Below are 15,348 nucleotides of genomic sequence, written 5' to 3'. Positions count from 1 at the left end.
AAAAAAAAAAAAAAAAAAAAAAAAAAAGGAAATGGGAAACTAGAGTAAAGAAACGACGCCGTTTACTACGGAGAAGAACACATGCCATTTAAGATTAGATTTGCCGGAGGAAAATATGGAACCTTCTTTAATTATTTTAGTCAACTGCAGATTTGATTTTTAATTATTTTATTGTTAGTTGTTACAAAACGGCTTTTTCATACTCCGACAATAGCCCTGTGTTGAATTCATACATTTGACTATTGATCTGGCCTAAACATACATTATGTTTATAAATATTTGAATTCCGTACCCCAACTTCGAAATCAATACTCCAAGTATAATTGTTGTGCCATAACATACAAAAATGTGTTTATCGACTAACTCTGTTAAGCTTCCGTTTAACCGTTCTGACGTGGATTCCACGTGTGCGCAGCGATTCAAACGACGTCGTTTTGGCTAAACAAAGAAACTAAAATTTCGACCAAAACGACGTCGTTTTGGTCAATTTCTCTCACAAAATCTCTCTTCCTCTATCCCGAAACTTTCTCACGGCAGAGGAACCCTAAAATTTGGGCGTTTTCAATTTCGAGTCGATTTGAAAGAGCTGCCTAAACACCTATTTTGGGCTGCCTAAACTACTTCAGATCAGACTCAAAAATTAAAAATGCCCAAATTCTAGGGTTCCTACCTGCGAGAGAGAGTTTCGGGAGAGAGGAAGAGAGATTTTGTGAGAGAAATAAAAAACGACGTCTTTTTGGTCAAAATTTTAGTTTCTCTGTTTAGCCAAAACGACGTCGTTTGGATCGCTGCGCACACGTGGAATCCACGTCAGAACGGTTAAACAGAAGCTTAACAGAGTTAGTCGATAAACACGTTTTTGTATGTTATGGCACAACAATTATACTTGGGTTATTGATTTCAAAGTTGGGGTACGGAATTCAAATATTCATAAACATAATGTATGTTTAGGCCAGATCAATAGTCAAATGTATGAATTCAACACAGGGCTATTGTCGGGGTATGAAAAAGCCGTTTTTCCCTTACTTTATAGTATGACTTATGAAGTACTTTACTACTAGATTATATGATTCAAAGGCAAGTCAAATAAGCAAATCGTTGACAAATAAAAGGACTCAAGCTTTTACCTCAAAAGATGAAGTTTTTTTTTTTTTTTTTTACAATTCTTGAGATGGAATTAAAGGGAAAACAGTATCGAACACAACCCTCGCAAAGACATGCCTCGTTTCCGGAAAATCCCCTGAGAGTAACGAACCATACTCGATCTTGCTTCCTTGCTTCGCCTCAAATCCCATTTGTTGTCTCTCTTCTTTTCTCACACACTCGAAGATTCTGCCTGCTCTCAGGTACAATTGCAGCGGTATAAACACCTACAAACAAGTAACCAACATATTAGGACATCGGTTTCACACTTTGTATTGTAAACATTTGTTCAAGAGCTTTTATTACCATATCTGAATACGGTGCTTGAGGGTAAGCTGCCATAGCTTTCGATATAAAATATCCATCAGTCATCTGGTTTAAGGCATCTCTGATAAATGCATCAAGATCCATGACTTCGTCCAACATGGTTTCGAAGTTAAGATTCTCCTCGCGCTCTACTAGCTCGAAGAAGCTTTTATCGTGTGGTCTAGTGATCTTCTTTGTGATTTCCACTGCTTCTAGAATATCTCCACAGTTGTGTACAGCAAGGCTAAACGCAGCTACAACTAAAGGACTTCGAGGTTGATCAGCAAGTGCTTTATGAAACGCCAAGATTGCTATCCTGTAAATTTTCCAGTAAGAAGGAGGAATGTTCAATGCTTAAGATAAGACATGAATTCAGATGAGGATCTGTCTTACCATAAGCTGCTGTGACAAGGTCTATCAGGCGCTAACAATTTATCCAAATTAGCAAATAGAGACTGCATCAGAGAATTCAGTTTCAGTTTCTTGACTCCATGTTGTAAACGACAAAACACATCTACAACTATATGAGAGACGCTTTCTTTCTTACCAGAAGCATGTTAGTCCTTTTGTCACGTCTCCTGAAACCACTGCGTACAAGATACGCTGCCTGTGAAATCAAAATTAGACAAGACAAACATTAGTAATAAGGCAAAACAGAGAGACAGAAACAAACCCTTAATTCCATTTACCTGAAATGGTAGAAGAGTCTCTAGGATCCCAAATTTCCACAACAATCTCAAAGAAGCTTCTGCTGATCCATAAGCTAACATGTAATTCATTTCCATCAAGATCCTTCCCTGACAGAATCATTCATGAACACGATATAGGCTAGCACAATATGCAAAGATTATATATTTCTCATTTAGAGGATAGATGCTGTAGTGTGAGCCTACCTTGTCAAGTCTTTGTACTAGTAAAGAAAGGTTCTTAATATAATGAGCTGTTTCCTTGGACATTCTGAAACTTAAACGCGCAGCAATTCTAATGGCACGAAGGATCCGAGCTGGAAATGTCATAAATTATGAGCTTGATAAGTTTTCACTATATAGAGACTAAATAAATAGGTTACAGGGGAAATTATGACTTCTTTTGACAAACTTACCACAGTCCTGTTGAAAAGATGTGCCAGCGTGAATCACTGTTCGAACCTGTGATTGTAGAAACACACTGAGAATAAATGTAAAATCACCAAACAATGGTCTGAAATTATTATCTGAAAGCAAATTAAAGTAGAACACATTCACACACACTTTAGCTTTTTTAATATCTTCTATTCCTCCCAGATAGTCATATACCACTTTGGCATATGGATCAAACATCAACCTGAGGTAGGAAAAACAATGTAAACACACAAAGATACATGAGGAAGGAGAAACTTATAGAATCTTGAAAATACTAATGAAAAAGACAAACCACTGAAGTATTAACAGTGATTACCCATTAATTGTGAAATCACGTTGCAAACAGTTATTCAAACGGATACAGTCCTCGTCCCCATCTGAGCCGCTTGATTCTTTGAGTTCAGTTCTCATGTTTCTCGGGGAATTCTGTGCAGAGGTACTAAAACTTGAAACCTAGTCACATAAAAGAAAGCCAAATGAAAAAAATAACAAAAACAAAGTGAATTCAAACACATAAGCTTTTCCTTTTGCTATGCATATATTGTCCTTGTAAGAAATCAAAAGACTAGTTTAAAAAAAAACCTCTACTAAATCATCTCCAACGTGTACGTGACATATAGGAAACCTTCTTCCAACAATTTCACATCTTGGGAAAGTCCGAACCACCTAAGCATCATAGAAGCACAAACAAAACTCAAAATCAGATTGGGATAATGTAAACAGTGAGAAGAAAAAAGAGGACCAACCTCTTTAAGTTCTGCAGAGGTGAGTATATCAAAGTCTTTAGGTGTCCTCTTCAGAATAAGATCCCGTACACATCCTCCCACAAGGTAAACATCATGTCCTAGAGGTTAACATAAGCAATAATAATATGAGACATAGTTGAATATAGTTTTTGAATACTTAGAGAAATCTAAGGGACTTTGAAGCAATCAATCATCAACCTTTGCTCTTAAGGCCATTGAGCACTTTTCTAGTGGGTATTGCAATCATTGAACTGCTTATCCCAAGGTCTTTTGAATTCAGTTGCTTCCACTCACAATCCCCTTTATTTGCCAAATCAATCAAATCAAACCAAAAAGATAAGAGAACTAATTAGTATCTACCCAAAAATGTTTGACATATCAACAAGATTGTAGAATACATTATGACTAACAACAATGAATTCATGACTAAATCATAAACTTAAGCTTACTTGTTCGATCAGCAACCTTGTCTTGACGATCACTGTCTTTGATGAAACCATCTGAGTCATCAATTATCTCAATTGCAGCAGCAACAGTGTTGAACCGAATCTAAAAACCGAAACAGCCGAATTAAGATATAAGCAGAATTATAATTGTGTCAAAGAAAATTGGAAAAAGAGTTCACACCTTCCATAAACGGTGGTGGTACTGAAGAGTACGAACATGAAAATATGATCTGCAAGTGAAACCCACACTGGAAATCACCATGGGAATTGACAAAGAGTCAACATTTCATTGTTATGGGTTTTCAAGTAAGTTACCAAAGGAGAAGAGAGAGAGAGAGAGAGAGAGACTTAGACCAAGTTTAATTGTATAGGAAGAGGTCTTCTAAGGTTTGGTCGTCTTTGCTTCCTCTTTCAGACCTGGTTTAGAAAGCGTAGCTCAGATACTCCTCCTCCAGCGATCACAACTTCACTAGCTTATGATCATGAACAACCTGCAACAAAGTAAACTTCAGTCAAGACAAACTTATAGCTTTTTTGCTTCATAGTAATTGAACAATAACAAAAACTGAACCAAAGCTGCATCATATCAAAACAGAGGCGAGGCAAGCAAGAACCCATTTCTAACAACCAACCNGAGAGAGAGAGAGAGAGAGAGAGAGAGAGAGAGACTTAGGTGCTCTTCTACTTTCTGAGGTTAAGGCCGGTCCGGGAAGGAAAAGGTTTTTTTGGCCGATACAACGCGTCACGCGCCGTTCTGTTTGAAGCTCTTGTCGTTTTAATGTTACCCCATCGAACATCTTGCCGTTTCTATCAAATACAATATTTATAAATTATTTGTGTTGTGGTCTTTATTTGTATATTTAATGAAATACATATATAATCAGTTGTAGTTATATATAATATAAGAACATCTTTTCAATATTTCTAAATTAGTCTACCATAAAATAATTTAATTTTGAGTTTTACTTTTACTTTTAAAATATGAAAATACTTTTTCTATCGAGTTACTTAAAATGATGATAAAAAAAATAAAAAATATAAATACAACTTATATTAATATTGAATATTATGTCCTTTTCATATATTAGAAAATATTGGATATTTTAAAATACTCTATCATAAAACAAATTTTAATTTTTACTTTAAAAAATATGAGTATTTTATATCTGAATATAATATCTTATCCAAACAGTTGCTTCTGTCCAAGCCATTTTTGGCAGCTTGGATTAAAATCACTGTTTTCGACAATGTAAAAATGATTGCGACAATGTAAAAAAGTATTAAATATAAGTTTGCATATTATGACTAAAACTGTTATCATATGATTTTGCAAAATTAAATATCTATTTTCAAATTTGAATAGATTTGAGATTGTTTTTTTTAATTAATCTTTTTATTTATAGAAAATAATATAAAATTGGAAAACAAACTATATAGCGAATGAGATATTGTATATTATGCAATCTAAATATTGTTTATTCCACAATCGATATCTCTTCTCAATATACATATTATATGATTATTCTTTAGGATACACGTTTTGTACAATTAGAAAATAGATGATTGTCAATGCGACATTTGTATTGTGTATTATTTTGTATTATTATCAAAAGATTAATTTATGAGTATATTTTTGTACGATTTATAATTTATAAGAAAGAATGTCACTTAGCTATATACATCAATTTTGTTTTGAAAAAATCAACAATGTAAAGTTCTTAAGTATAAAATGAAATAAAATCGTTCTAGTAAGAATTTAGATAGTCTTGTCATTTACATTTTTAATCTGTGATTAATTCAGAGAAATGTGGATTTTAAATTCTAAAATACTTCCAAATATGTACATTTCTAAATATCCCTTTATTATTAATTTGGAAGTACATTTGTCAAAGTAACATTTTTGAAAGATTTACATAATTAAACCTTTGCCATTTGACTAAATATCAAAACTTGAAGTTATTATTTGTAATATAATCATACATTAAATTAGTACAAAAAAATATACTTTAAATAATTCTAAAATAAATTAATATACATATTTAAATATTTTAGATAATATTAACTTGTTAAAAAAACTTAAATTCTTGCTGATCATTATATGAAGCGGGTTAGAGTTTACACAAACATGATTATATAGTATTTTTACGGATTAGTCTACTAATGTATGCAAAATATTTTAGTCTGATATCAAAAGAGTTAACTAAAAGTGTTACAAAAATCATAATCGGTAGTACCAAACACAAAAAAAAATTATCTAAAATTATAGAATCTAAATATTAATCAAAATATATTAAAAATAATATAACATATATTTTTTCTTAATAATTATTAAAGATATATATTTTGTTGTATATCTCAAGTTAAAATATAGTCAAATACGTTAATTTTGTAAATGATAAATTTTTTGGTAAAGAAGTATGTCAAATTCAAAAAATTGAGCTGACCAGAAAATACTCAATTTGTTTTTAAATTAGTCTCCTAAGAAGACGAAATTATTTGTAAGAATATAAAAGAAGAAGACCAATTTACTCAAAAGAGAAAGTTTTTTTTTAGGGTTTTGTGCAAAAAACCCTTCAAATAATATTTTTTTGCAAGAAAACCCTCCAAATTAAATTAATGCAGGTCAATACTACCATCTCAAAAGTCATCCGCAATATAACCCTTCTCTGTATCGATAACGTGGCAATTCAAAATCTTCCTGTTTTGAAAACAAAAAAACGGCAAAGCATTGAACTTTTTTAAATTTTTAATAAAAATTAAATAAAACAAAAAAAAATTGTTTTCTTCCTTCCCCGTCTTCTTCTCCCTTCCTCATCTTCTTCTTTCATTTCTCTTTAACAAAATCAATGGCACTAACAGTGTAAACCCAAGAGCAGAGATTGACCTACGAACTCCGATCAAAGAGCTCAAATATTTCTTCTTCTTCTTCCTTTGATTATATATATGCAACAAACAAAATTTCTAATTTCAAAACCTAAGCCCCTAATCCAAATTCGTGAAATTGAGGTCAATTTGGTATTAAAACTGAACCTTCAAGCGTAAAATTGAATATCCAATTCATAAAATCGAGTTTTTATGTATAGACCTTCGGCCCCAATTGTGATTTTCACAACTTATGCAACCTCGGGTACCGGAGATGACAATTGCGGAGGTTCCTTGCCGCGTTTACAGAAGCTCGTGTGCTCTCGTTTTTGTTATTTGATTTGAAATTTGGATTCTTGTTTGATTGATTTTTAGGGATTGATTATGACTATATACCAATGAATTTGCTTAAAGGGGATCAATTGGATCCATGTTCATAATTTTTTCTTTTCAGATTTGATTCATATTCACAGTTATAGAGAAATTTGAAGAATTCGAGCTCCTTGACCAGAGTTCTTGGGTCAATCTCTGTTTTTGGGTTTACACTTTATGCTGTTAGTTCCATTGATTTTGTTGAAGAGGAATCGAAAGAAGAACACGGGGAAGGGAGAAGAAGATTTTTTTTGTTTTCTTTAATTTTTATTAAAAATTAAAAAATCAATACTTTGCCATTTTTTTTGTTTTCAAAAGAGCAAGATTTTTGAATTTCCACGTCATCGATATAAAGAAGGGTTATATTGTGGGTGACTTTTGAGATTGTAATATTGACCTGCATTAATTTGATTTAAAGGGTTTTATTGCAAAAAAATATTACTTGGAGGATTTTTTTGCACAAAACCCTTTTTTTTTAACAACATTACCTAATTTATAAGAAAAATGAAATATGTATAGAAAGTTGGAAAGAAATCTATAAAAAATGATAATTAATAACCCAAGACAACTAAATGGATTCGTTGCAAATCTGTAAAAGTCAAGATATATACAGAAACAAAGATAAACTTTATGCAATTAAAGGATATTGTTGTGTTACTTATTATTAGGTAAAAAAATAGAGAAGGGTTGAAATATGTTTATGACAAAAGAGTAAAAAACAGAAATTACAAAGAGCTCAACAAACACGTGTCCACTATTTGAACGCCTCTCTCTCTCTTTTGCTTTCCTTCTGAGGACAATCCTCTCTCTCTCTCTTTCTCTTTCTCTCGAATCCAATTTCTCCAGATAAAAAACCTAATACTCTACTGCGCATTTTAGCAAGATATGGTTCTTCCAGAGTGAAGTAGAAGAAGAAGAAACTGAGTAACTCTCTCTCTCCTTTCGATTCCTCTCCGTTTCTCACTGACCATGGCCGAGCTACAGTCAGTAGAAGGTCACCAGATTAACGGCGGATTTATCTCGCCGGCGATAATAACATCCGCCGAAGCACCGGAAACATCCGCCGCCGCCACAGTTTCAGTCGGATCGAAACGATTGAGAAGACCTAGCGTTAGGTTAGGAGACATCGGCGGCGACCAGTATCACCACCAACACGTTGTCGCGGCTTACGATTCGCCGCACGTGCGTCGGCCGAAATGGAGGCCGAGTGGTGGTGGTAACAACAGGAAGGAGCCGAGTAATCAGAGTGGGAGGACGACGTCTTCGTCTAGGACGAGAGCTATGACGAATTTGAGCTCCGGGTACGAGAACGCCGGAACCCTAGATGAAGATCCGATTGCGATTGGGAGTTGGCGGGTTAAGAAATGGGTCAAATCATCCGGTGGTGGAGAGACTGCGACCACGATGACGACGACGACGACGAATACCACAGCTTCAGCGAAGCGAGTTCGTTCGAATTGGGCGGGGAGAAACGATGGTGATGAGAAACTGAGTGGAGGAGAAGAAGAGGAAGATGATGACGATGAAGAAGAAGAAGAAGAGGAAGATGAATTGGGAGAAGAAGGGTTTAGGGATTTTAGCAGAGAAGATTCTGAGAGTCCGATGAAAGAACGAACGCAGGAGAATAGGAGAAGGTACGATGTTGAGTTATCAGGTGATTGGCAAAGCGGTGGGAGAGGAAGAGAAGGTGTTAAGATATGGTTACAAGAGTTAGGGTTAGGGAGATACTGGCCTATGTTTGAGATGCATGAAGTTGATGAACAAGTCTTACCATTGTTGACTTTGGAGGATCTTAAAGATATGGGGATCAATGCTGTTGGGTCAAGGAGGAAGATGTATTGTGCTATTCAGAAGCTTGGGAGAGAGTTCTCTTGAACTGAAGAAGAAGAGATAAGCCAAGAGTTTTGGGGTTTTTTTTTTTTTTGTGTGTGACAGCCATTGGCAATGTAAGCTGCAATGTCTGAAGCTCTTTTCTTTTTTTTTTTTTTGTTGATCTTTTGATGTTTTTGTTTGAATGTAACAATTAGTTAGTTGTTGTAATAGTAGAGGAAGATGATGATGATGAAGAAGGATGATTAACTTGATTGTGATTGTACCTTCTGGTTTTTATGGTTGGGAACTTATTTGACCATTTCTCCAAAAACCTTTTAGTCAAAACTCAAAACATAGGAGATGATGCAGCAGTTGTTCCGAGTAATTAAAGAACTCTGACATCATTCAACAAGATTACTTACTATACAATTAAATTCTCGGTAGAAAAAAAAAAACGTGAAGAAGAAAGAATCACATAAATGCAGAGTAGCATCATAGTAGTAAGTCAAGACTTGAGGAAAGGTGGACTGACTCTGGGTTGGATTTTTGATACGGGAGGAAATGGCTTGAGCCCTGAGATAATCAGATTTGTGTGTTAAAGCCGAAGTTAAACTCTTAACACTGCATTTGCTTGCGTTTTCTTGGATGCATCTCTTATTTCACTGCTTTATTCTTTTCAGTCCAGCTTGATGTCATTTTTCGTCTGTTCTATCTTCTTTGGCTCTGCCGGGAAATATTTTATACCACTTAGGTCCCCTACTTTGCTTATAACCTGTGTCAAACACAAATGCATACATTAATTCAAACTTTGACTAGCATTGAAACCGAGCTTCTATCAAAACATATAGGCCCTTTCGTGGCTGTTTTGTGCTATGGGACTTCTGTGGAATTACGGGTATATTGTGTGGACGAGGGTTAACGCCCTAAACTTGGTATGGCTTTTCACTGGAGTTGACAAGTAAAATAAGGCAAGTGAGTAGAATGCAAGATTTTACCTTGAGGGCTCTTATAAGATCTTCTCTTGAATGAGATGCAGATATGCAAATACGTGCCCTAGCCAGCAGTAAAGGTGTAGCTGGGAAACCCACGACGACCACTGCCACCTGTTCAAAGTTTCAAGGTTACATTGCACCCACAAGTTAATCATTTACTCTTTTTGTTGTCGACTTTGCAGTAGTCCAGTTCTCAGATAATACTTTTAGATTTGATAAATAGAACTTACTTTTTGTCGCAGACATTCTCTTGAGAAAGCTGGAATTTTTGCTGGGTTGTAAAGCATTATTGGCATGACTGGGGAGTCATTGTCTCCAAGTACCTCAAATCCCATCTTCTGCAGTTCAGCCCGGAAAAAGTTGCTGTTCTCACGTATTCTAGCTAGCTTTTGTGCCCCTGTTCAGTATTTGATAAGTATGTTAGTTTTAAGGTTATATATCATGACCTGAATATACTAAATTGTACTCAGTCACAAACAAAAGAAGAGCAATTAATGACACGATGAGGAATAAACTAGTGTACCTCGATTTGAACCATCCTCTCCCAGAATAACTTTAATAGCAGATATGATTTGTTGTGCGGAAGGAGTTGGTATTGATGTTGCGTAAAGGTGAGCTGGACATTGATGCTTTAAATACTGGACGAGCTCCTATGGAAGTCGAACATAAAATAATAATAAATTGATTAGCCTTTTGTTGAATTTTGAGAAGTGTACAACTTACTTAAGCATCACATGGTATGTAAGTGGCTGTAGCGTGTCAGCTCTATACTTATCTTTGTCATTTCGACAGAAAGTTTTGACATCTGAGTGAAACTTACGGCTATCTAATTTCTTTTTGAGCTTAACTAAAAAGTCAGAACCTTAAATTACCAAAACAAGGTTAGACCTTCGAAATTTGCAAATAGAAGATCAGTAGATGAAAACAATTGTAAACAGTTGCTAACCTTTGATCCAGCAATATAGCCACCACAAGACCCAAAAGATTTCGTGAAGGTTCCCATCATTACGTCCACATCAGCTGTGTCAACTCCCAGGAGTTCACAAATACCCTTTCCTGTTTTACCAATTGCCCCAATGCTGTGAGCTTCATCCAAGTAAACATACGCCTAAAAACGAGGACAGAAGATAAGTTACGAGTATCACAACACAAAACTTCCAAATGATTTAGAAACTATGGCGACGCAAAGGGTAATTTAGTCAACAGAGTTCTCTAATCTCTCGTCAATGTTACATAATGAACCAAGTCACTTTTTCAGCGGGGTTTTTTGTGCACACACAAAATGGTTTCAGTAGTCAACAAATTCTCAAAATCAGACCTTTGCCTCACCTTATACTTCTTGCATATGGCAACAACTTCGGGCAGATGACAAATCTCCCCTTCCATGCTGTAAATGCCTTCAACAACAACAATAATTTTCTTCCATGGTCGATGTGTCCTAGGTTGACCATCTGCAATTTGTTCTCTCAAAACTCGTTCCAAATGGGAAGGCGCTAAAAAAAAACCAAAAGAATAAACATGTAAGCCATCCTTAATATGGAAAGAACCTCTGGAGCTGAAACACCAGAAATGCTTACTGTTATGCTGGAAAACGCGGATGGTGGCTCCTGAACCTCGAGCACCATTGACAATCGAACTATGGTTTAAAGAATCACTTATAATCAACCCTCCCTGTGTATAAGGCGGCACAAGAAATATATATAAAAAAAACCTAAGCATGGGTCTCAGAAAACAGATAAACATAGGCTTCCATAATATAAAAAAGGTAAGTCCTCGCATACCTTTCCAATCAAGACTGGAATGATAGCAGAGTTTGTTGCATAGCCCATGCCAAAAACAACAGCAGCAGGCTTTCCAACAAATCTAGTAACACATTCCTCAAGTTCTGCATGCACAAATGTAGTTCCTAATAGCAGAAAACAAGTTTATCAGCAAGCAGAACCAAAAAAAAAAAAAATGCTTCTAGACTCTCTAAAGTCAAAAACACTGTACCTGCATCAACACGAGAGCTACATGTACTTGCTGAAAATTTCTTCAAGGACTCGATAACACGAGGCGTGCAATATTCATCAAAAGAACCAAATCCGAGATAATTGTAGGATCCCAAATTGAGACACCTGCTAGTCTTTGTTGTTCGCCTACACACCAAAAAGGTTTACTAAGCAACTCTCTTTCACAAACTTAATGCTGAATCCAAAGCTTCCCCGAATTAAACTACAAAAGGTACAAATATAACAAGTACTACAAGAGCTGGTAGAAAAAAACTCACTTAAAAGTCTTGTTGTTATCGTTAGAGTAACGCTCAACCACATCAAACCAAGCATCAGGTGCACTCGATATAGGTCGTTCAAAACAATCCTTGAAGCAGATAGAGATTAACATTAGACATCATCTAAGAAGTAGCATAATTTGCAATGCCAATAACCAAATCAAATTCTAAACCAGAATACACGAAACCATAATTACTCGGAAATCACCTGAATCCGATGATACAATCGCCTAATGTAAAAGTCCTCATGTCCCAAACAGATCGGCGCGTATCCCTGTAAGACAATAATAATAGAGTTAAACAATATTGTACATTGATCCAAAACTAATCTAGTAACAACATTGTATATGAAATGGAGAAAAAGAGAGAGAGAGACATGGAGATTGGTGGTGAGCCACCAATCAATGAAGCGGCGGAAGAAATCACGGAGCTGGCCAAAAGCAAAGAGCAATCCGTAGCTGAAGTAGGTTGATACAGCGGTTAGATAAGGGATCGTAATCATCGTCGTCTTCTTTCTTCTTCTTCTTCTCCGGTCAAATCAATCAACTTACCTCTCTCGTCTCTCTCTCTATCTGGTAACGAGGAGATCTGGAGATTTTTCGACTCTTTGGAATTGAAAAGTTGAGAGAAAGAGACAGAGAGAGAGAGATTTGAATTGGAATCTTTTTCCCCTCCGTCAGATAGAGAAACTGAGAAAGGGATCGGATCATTAAAACCTTTTATTTTTTTTTTTAACGTAGGACTTCATATTTAAATTATTAAATTCAAATATAATTTCTATATTTTTTTTTTCTTTTTTAAAAAAACCTTAAAACAAAATACTGGAATAGAAACTATCTGTCTATCTAGAGCTTCCATCAAAATATTCATGTGCAATTTTGCACAACAACTATATTTAAACCTACGGTACACCGCGGGACAATATTTTTACAAAAAAAAAAAAAATTTAAAAATTATATTTATTTGTTAATTTTATTTTTTTGGTTTAGTGTTTAAGATTATATAATTGTAATTTAATTGTTAATTATAAAATTTGATCAATTGTATATCGCAGACACGCGACAATTATTTAGTTTTATTTATACTAATGTTACATTTGTACCGTATCAATTTCTTATGGTTATAAAAATAGAAATTTTTACTGCTTTTTAGATTTAACCCGTGAAAAAATTATTCTTACATTATTATATTTTTAAATTTTTAGTGTTTTTAAATTTAATCAATAAGTTTAAAGTTATTTAGATTTAACCCGTGAAAGAATTATATCCATAAAAGTTATTATTCAGTATACCGCATATTAATTTATATTATAAATACTCCAATTTATTAGATTTAACCCGTGAAATAATTATTTTGCATTTTTTATCAGCATATTAATAATCATTAAAGTTTTAATTGTTTATATGAAACAATATAGTTATTACTGAATATTAGAGTTTTTAAAAGAAGAAAATATTGTATAGATATTTTTGGCATATGTTATTAAGTGTAATAAATTTCTTAATATATAAATTGTTTTAGGAAATTATAAACCAAATTTGTAAAGACATTTTAAGAATCTAATTGATTCTGTTTGTATGTGCAATTTTTTAAGGATTAACTTTGTAAATAAGTATAATTTAAAGGACACCAAATGTACTTCACTTTATGGAAACACCACGGAATAATTATTTAGTTTTATTTATTATAATGTAAGAAATCTGAGGAATCAACCCCTAAGTACCTAAATTCGGCGCCAATAATTCAGTTCTATATATTTTTTTTTTTACCAGAAAAAAATATGTAAAGCAAAAATTTCTATAGAAAGTCTATACAAACAAAATCTGTAAAGATAGTTTTGGTGATTTTATGGGATTAAAACTTTAATGGGTAGAGCTATTTTTGGAAAAATCGGAATGTATAAATATTGTTAAGATTTTATGACAATAAATGTAATAAATGTTGGTCGATTTAAGAAAGTTTAGTATTTGAGTTTTCCTGCAATGTTATTTATGGAATTTTTTTAGGGGTTAATGTTGTAAATAAAAATTTAAATAAGCAAAACTTAAAGGGCATAACACAAAATGTACTTCAAAAATGTTAATATAGAAGTACCTAAGAAATTCGGCGCCAATAATTCAGTTCTACATTTTTTTTTTTTTTACCAAAAAAAAAAATATGTAAAGCAAAAATTTCTATAGAAAGTCTATACAAACAAAATCTGTAAAGATAGTTTTGGTGATTTTATGGGATTAAAACTTTAATGGGTAGAGCTATTTTTGGAAAAATCGGAATGTATAAATATTGTTAAGATTTTATGACAATAAATGTAATAAATGTTGGTCGATTTAAGAAAGTTTAGTATTTGAGTTTTCCTGCAATGTTATTTATGGAATTTTTTTAGGGGTTAATGTTGTAAATAAAAATTTAAATAAGCAAAACTTAAAGGGCATAACACAAAATGTACTTCAAAAATGTTAATATAGAAGTACCTAAGAAATTCGGCGCCAATAATTCAGTTCTACATTTTTTTTTTTTTTACCAAAAAAAAAAATATGTAAAGCAAAAATTTCTATAGAAAGTCTATACAAACAAAATCTGTAAAGATAGTTTTGGTGATTTTATGGGATTAAAACTTTAATGGGTAGAGCTATTTTTGGAAAAATCGGAATGTATAAATATTGTTAAGATTTTATGACAATAAATGTAACACATGTTGGTCGATTTAAGAAAGTTTAGTATTTGAGTTTTCATGTAATGTTATTTATGGAATTTTTTTAGGGGTTAATGTTGTAAATAAAATTTAAATAAGCAAAACTTAAAGGGCATAACACAAAATGTACGTAAAAAATGTTAATATAGATGGGTGATAACATGAACAAAATATTATATTGTTAGGGTCTAAATTTTTAGTTGCTAGAATTTTCGAAAAAAATGAGTTTTTCTTTGACATAAAATCAGAAGATGGTTTCAGAAAACCTAATACAATTTTAGCAAAGAAAAACTAAAATTTCAGAAAACCAAATAAAATCAGAAGATGTTTTGTCTCGTTAAGACAAGACAAAGATTAACAACCAAGCATGTAAAAAGTTAAGAGAGTTTGCGTACCTTGGGCCTCTTTAGAGTCCACTAATTTACATATTATTGGACCAGAAATAATAAAACCAAGGCCTTTTTATGTAATAGCTATTGCTAGAAAATAGTCAAAATGAAAAAAAAAAAAAAAAAAAAAAAANCCGGGAGTCGACCCGGGTCGCTGGATTCAAAGTCCAGAGTGCTAACCACTACACCATAGAACCG

The 15,348-nt window shown here is 33.5% G+C and overlaps 3 protein-coding genes across 4 annotated transcripts; 1 reads left to right on the top strand and 2 right to left on the bottom strand.

Annotated features, from left to right (window-relative positions):
• LOC104770729 (poly(A) polymerase I-like) lies at window positions 1,002–4,283 on the bottom strand. 2 transcript variants are annotated; one of them, XM_010495188.2, is made up of 14 exons: window positions 3,944–4,283; window positions 3,766–3,865; window positions 3,515–3,616; window positions 3,317–3,414; window positions 3,153–3,236; window positions 2,887–3,023; window positions 2,698–2,772; window positions 2,552–2,616; window positions 2,343–2,452; window positions 2,139–2,246; window positions 1,997–2,056; window positions 1,843–1,904; window positions 1,450–1,765; window positions 1,002–1,370 (listed from the first exon to the last, which is right to left on the bottom strand). In XM_010495188.2, the coding sequence occupies exons 1-14, from the start codon at window positions 4,022–4,024 to the stop codon at window positions 1,158–1,160; spliced, it is 1,611 nt and encodes a 536-aa protein (XP_010493490.1). In that variant the 5' UTR covers window positions 4,025–4,283; the 3' UTR covers window positions 1,002–1,157. The 2 variants fall into 2 exon arrangements, with proteins under 2 accessions (XP_010493490.1, XP_010493491.1); XM_010495189.2 differs by having other exon boundaries at window positions 1,158–1,370; window positions 2,552–2,597; window positions 2,700–2,772.
• On the top strand, window positions 7,749–9,089 carry LOC104770727. The gene has a single exon (XM_010495186.2). It carries the CDS (start codon window positions 7,966–7,968, stop codon window positions 8,869–8,871), a length of 906 nt encoding a protein of 301 aa, XP_010493488.1. The 5' UTR covers window positions 7,749–7,965; the 3' UTR covers window positions 8,872–9,089.
• LOC104770728 (long chain base biosynthesis protein 2a-like) lies at window positions 8,971–12,772 on the bottom strand. The gene is made up of 12 exons (XM_010495187.2): window positions 12,446–12,772; window positions 12,278–12,343; window positions 12,070–12,158; window positions 11,793–11,938; window positions 11,582–11,706; window positions 11,378–11,471; window positions 11,130–11,293; window positions 10,747–10,908; window positions 10,324–10,450; window positions 10,031–10,197; window positions 9,804–9,911; window positions 8,971–9,580 (listed from the first exon to the last, which is right to left on the bottom strand). The coding sequence occupies exons 1-12, from the start codon at window positions 12,569–12,571 to the stop codon at window positions 9,485–9,487; spliced, it is 1,470 nt and encodes a 489-aa protein (XP_010493489.1). The 5' UTR covers window positions 12,572–12,772; the 3' UTR covers window positions 8,971–9,484.

Source organism: Camelina sativa, chromosome 20, assembly GCF_000633955.1.
Source record: "Camelina sativa cultivar DH55 chromosome 20, Cs, whole genome shotgun sequence".
Lineage (NCBI taxonomy): Eukaryota > Viridiplantae > Streptophyta > Magnoliopsida > Brassicales > Brassicaceae > Camelina > Camelina sativa.
Note: the sequence above shows the minus strand (reverse complement) of the source record. Positions and strands in the feature narration are given on the sequence as shown.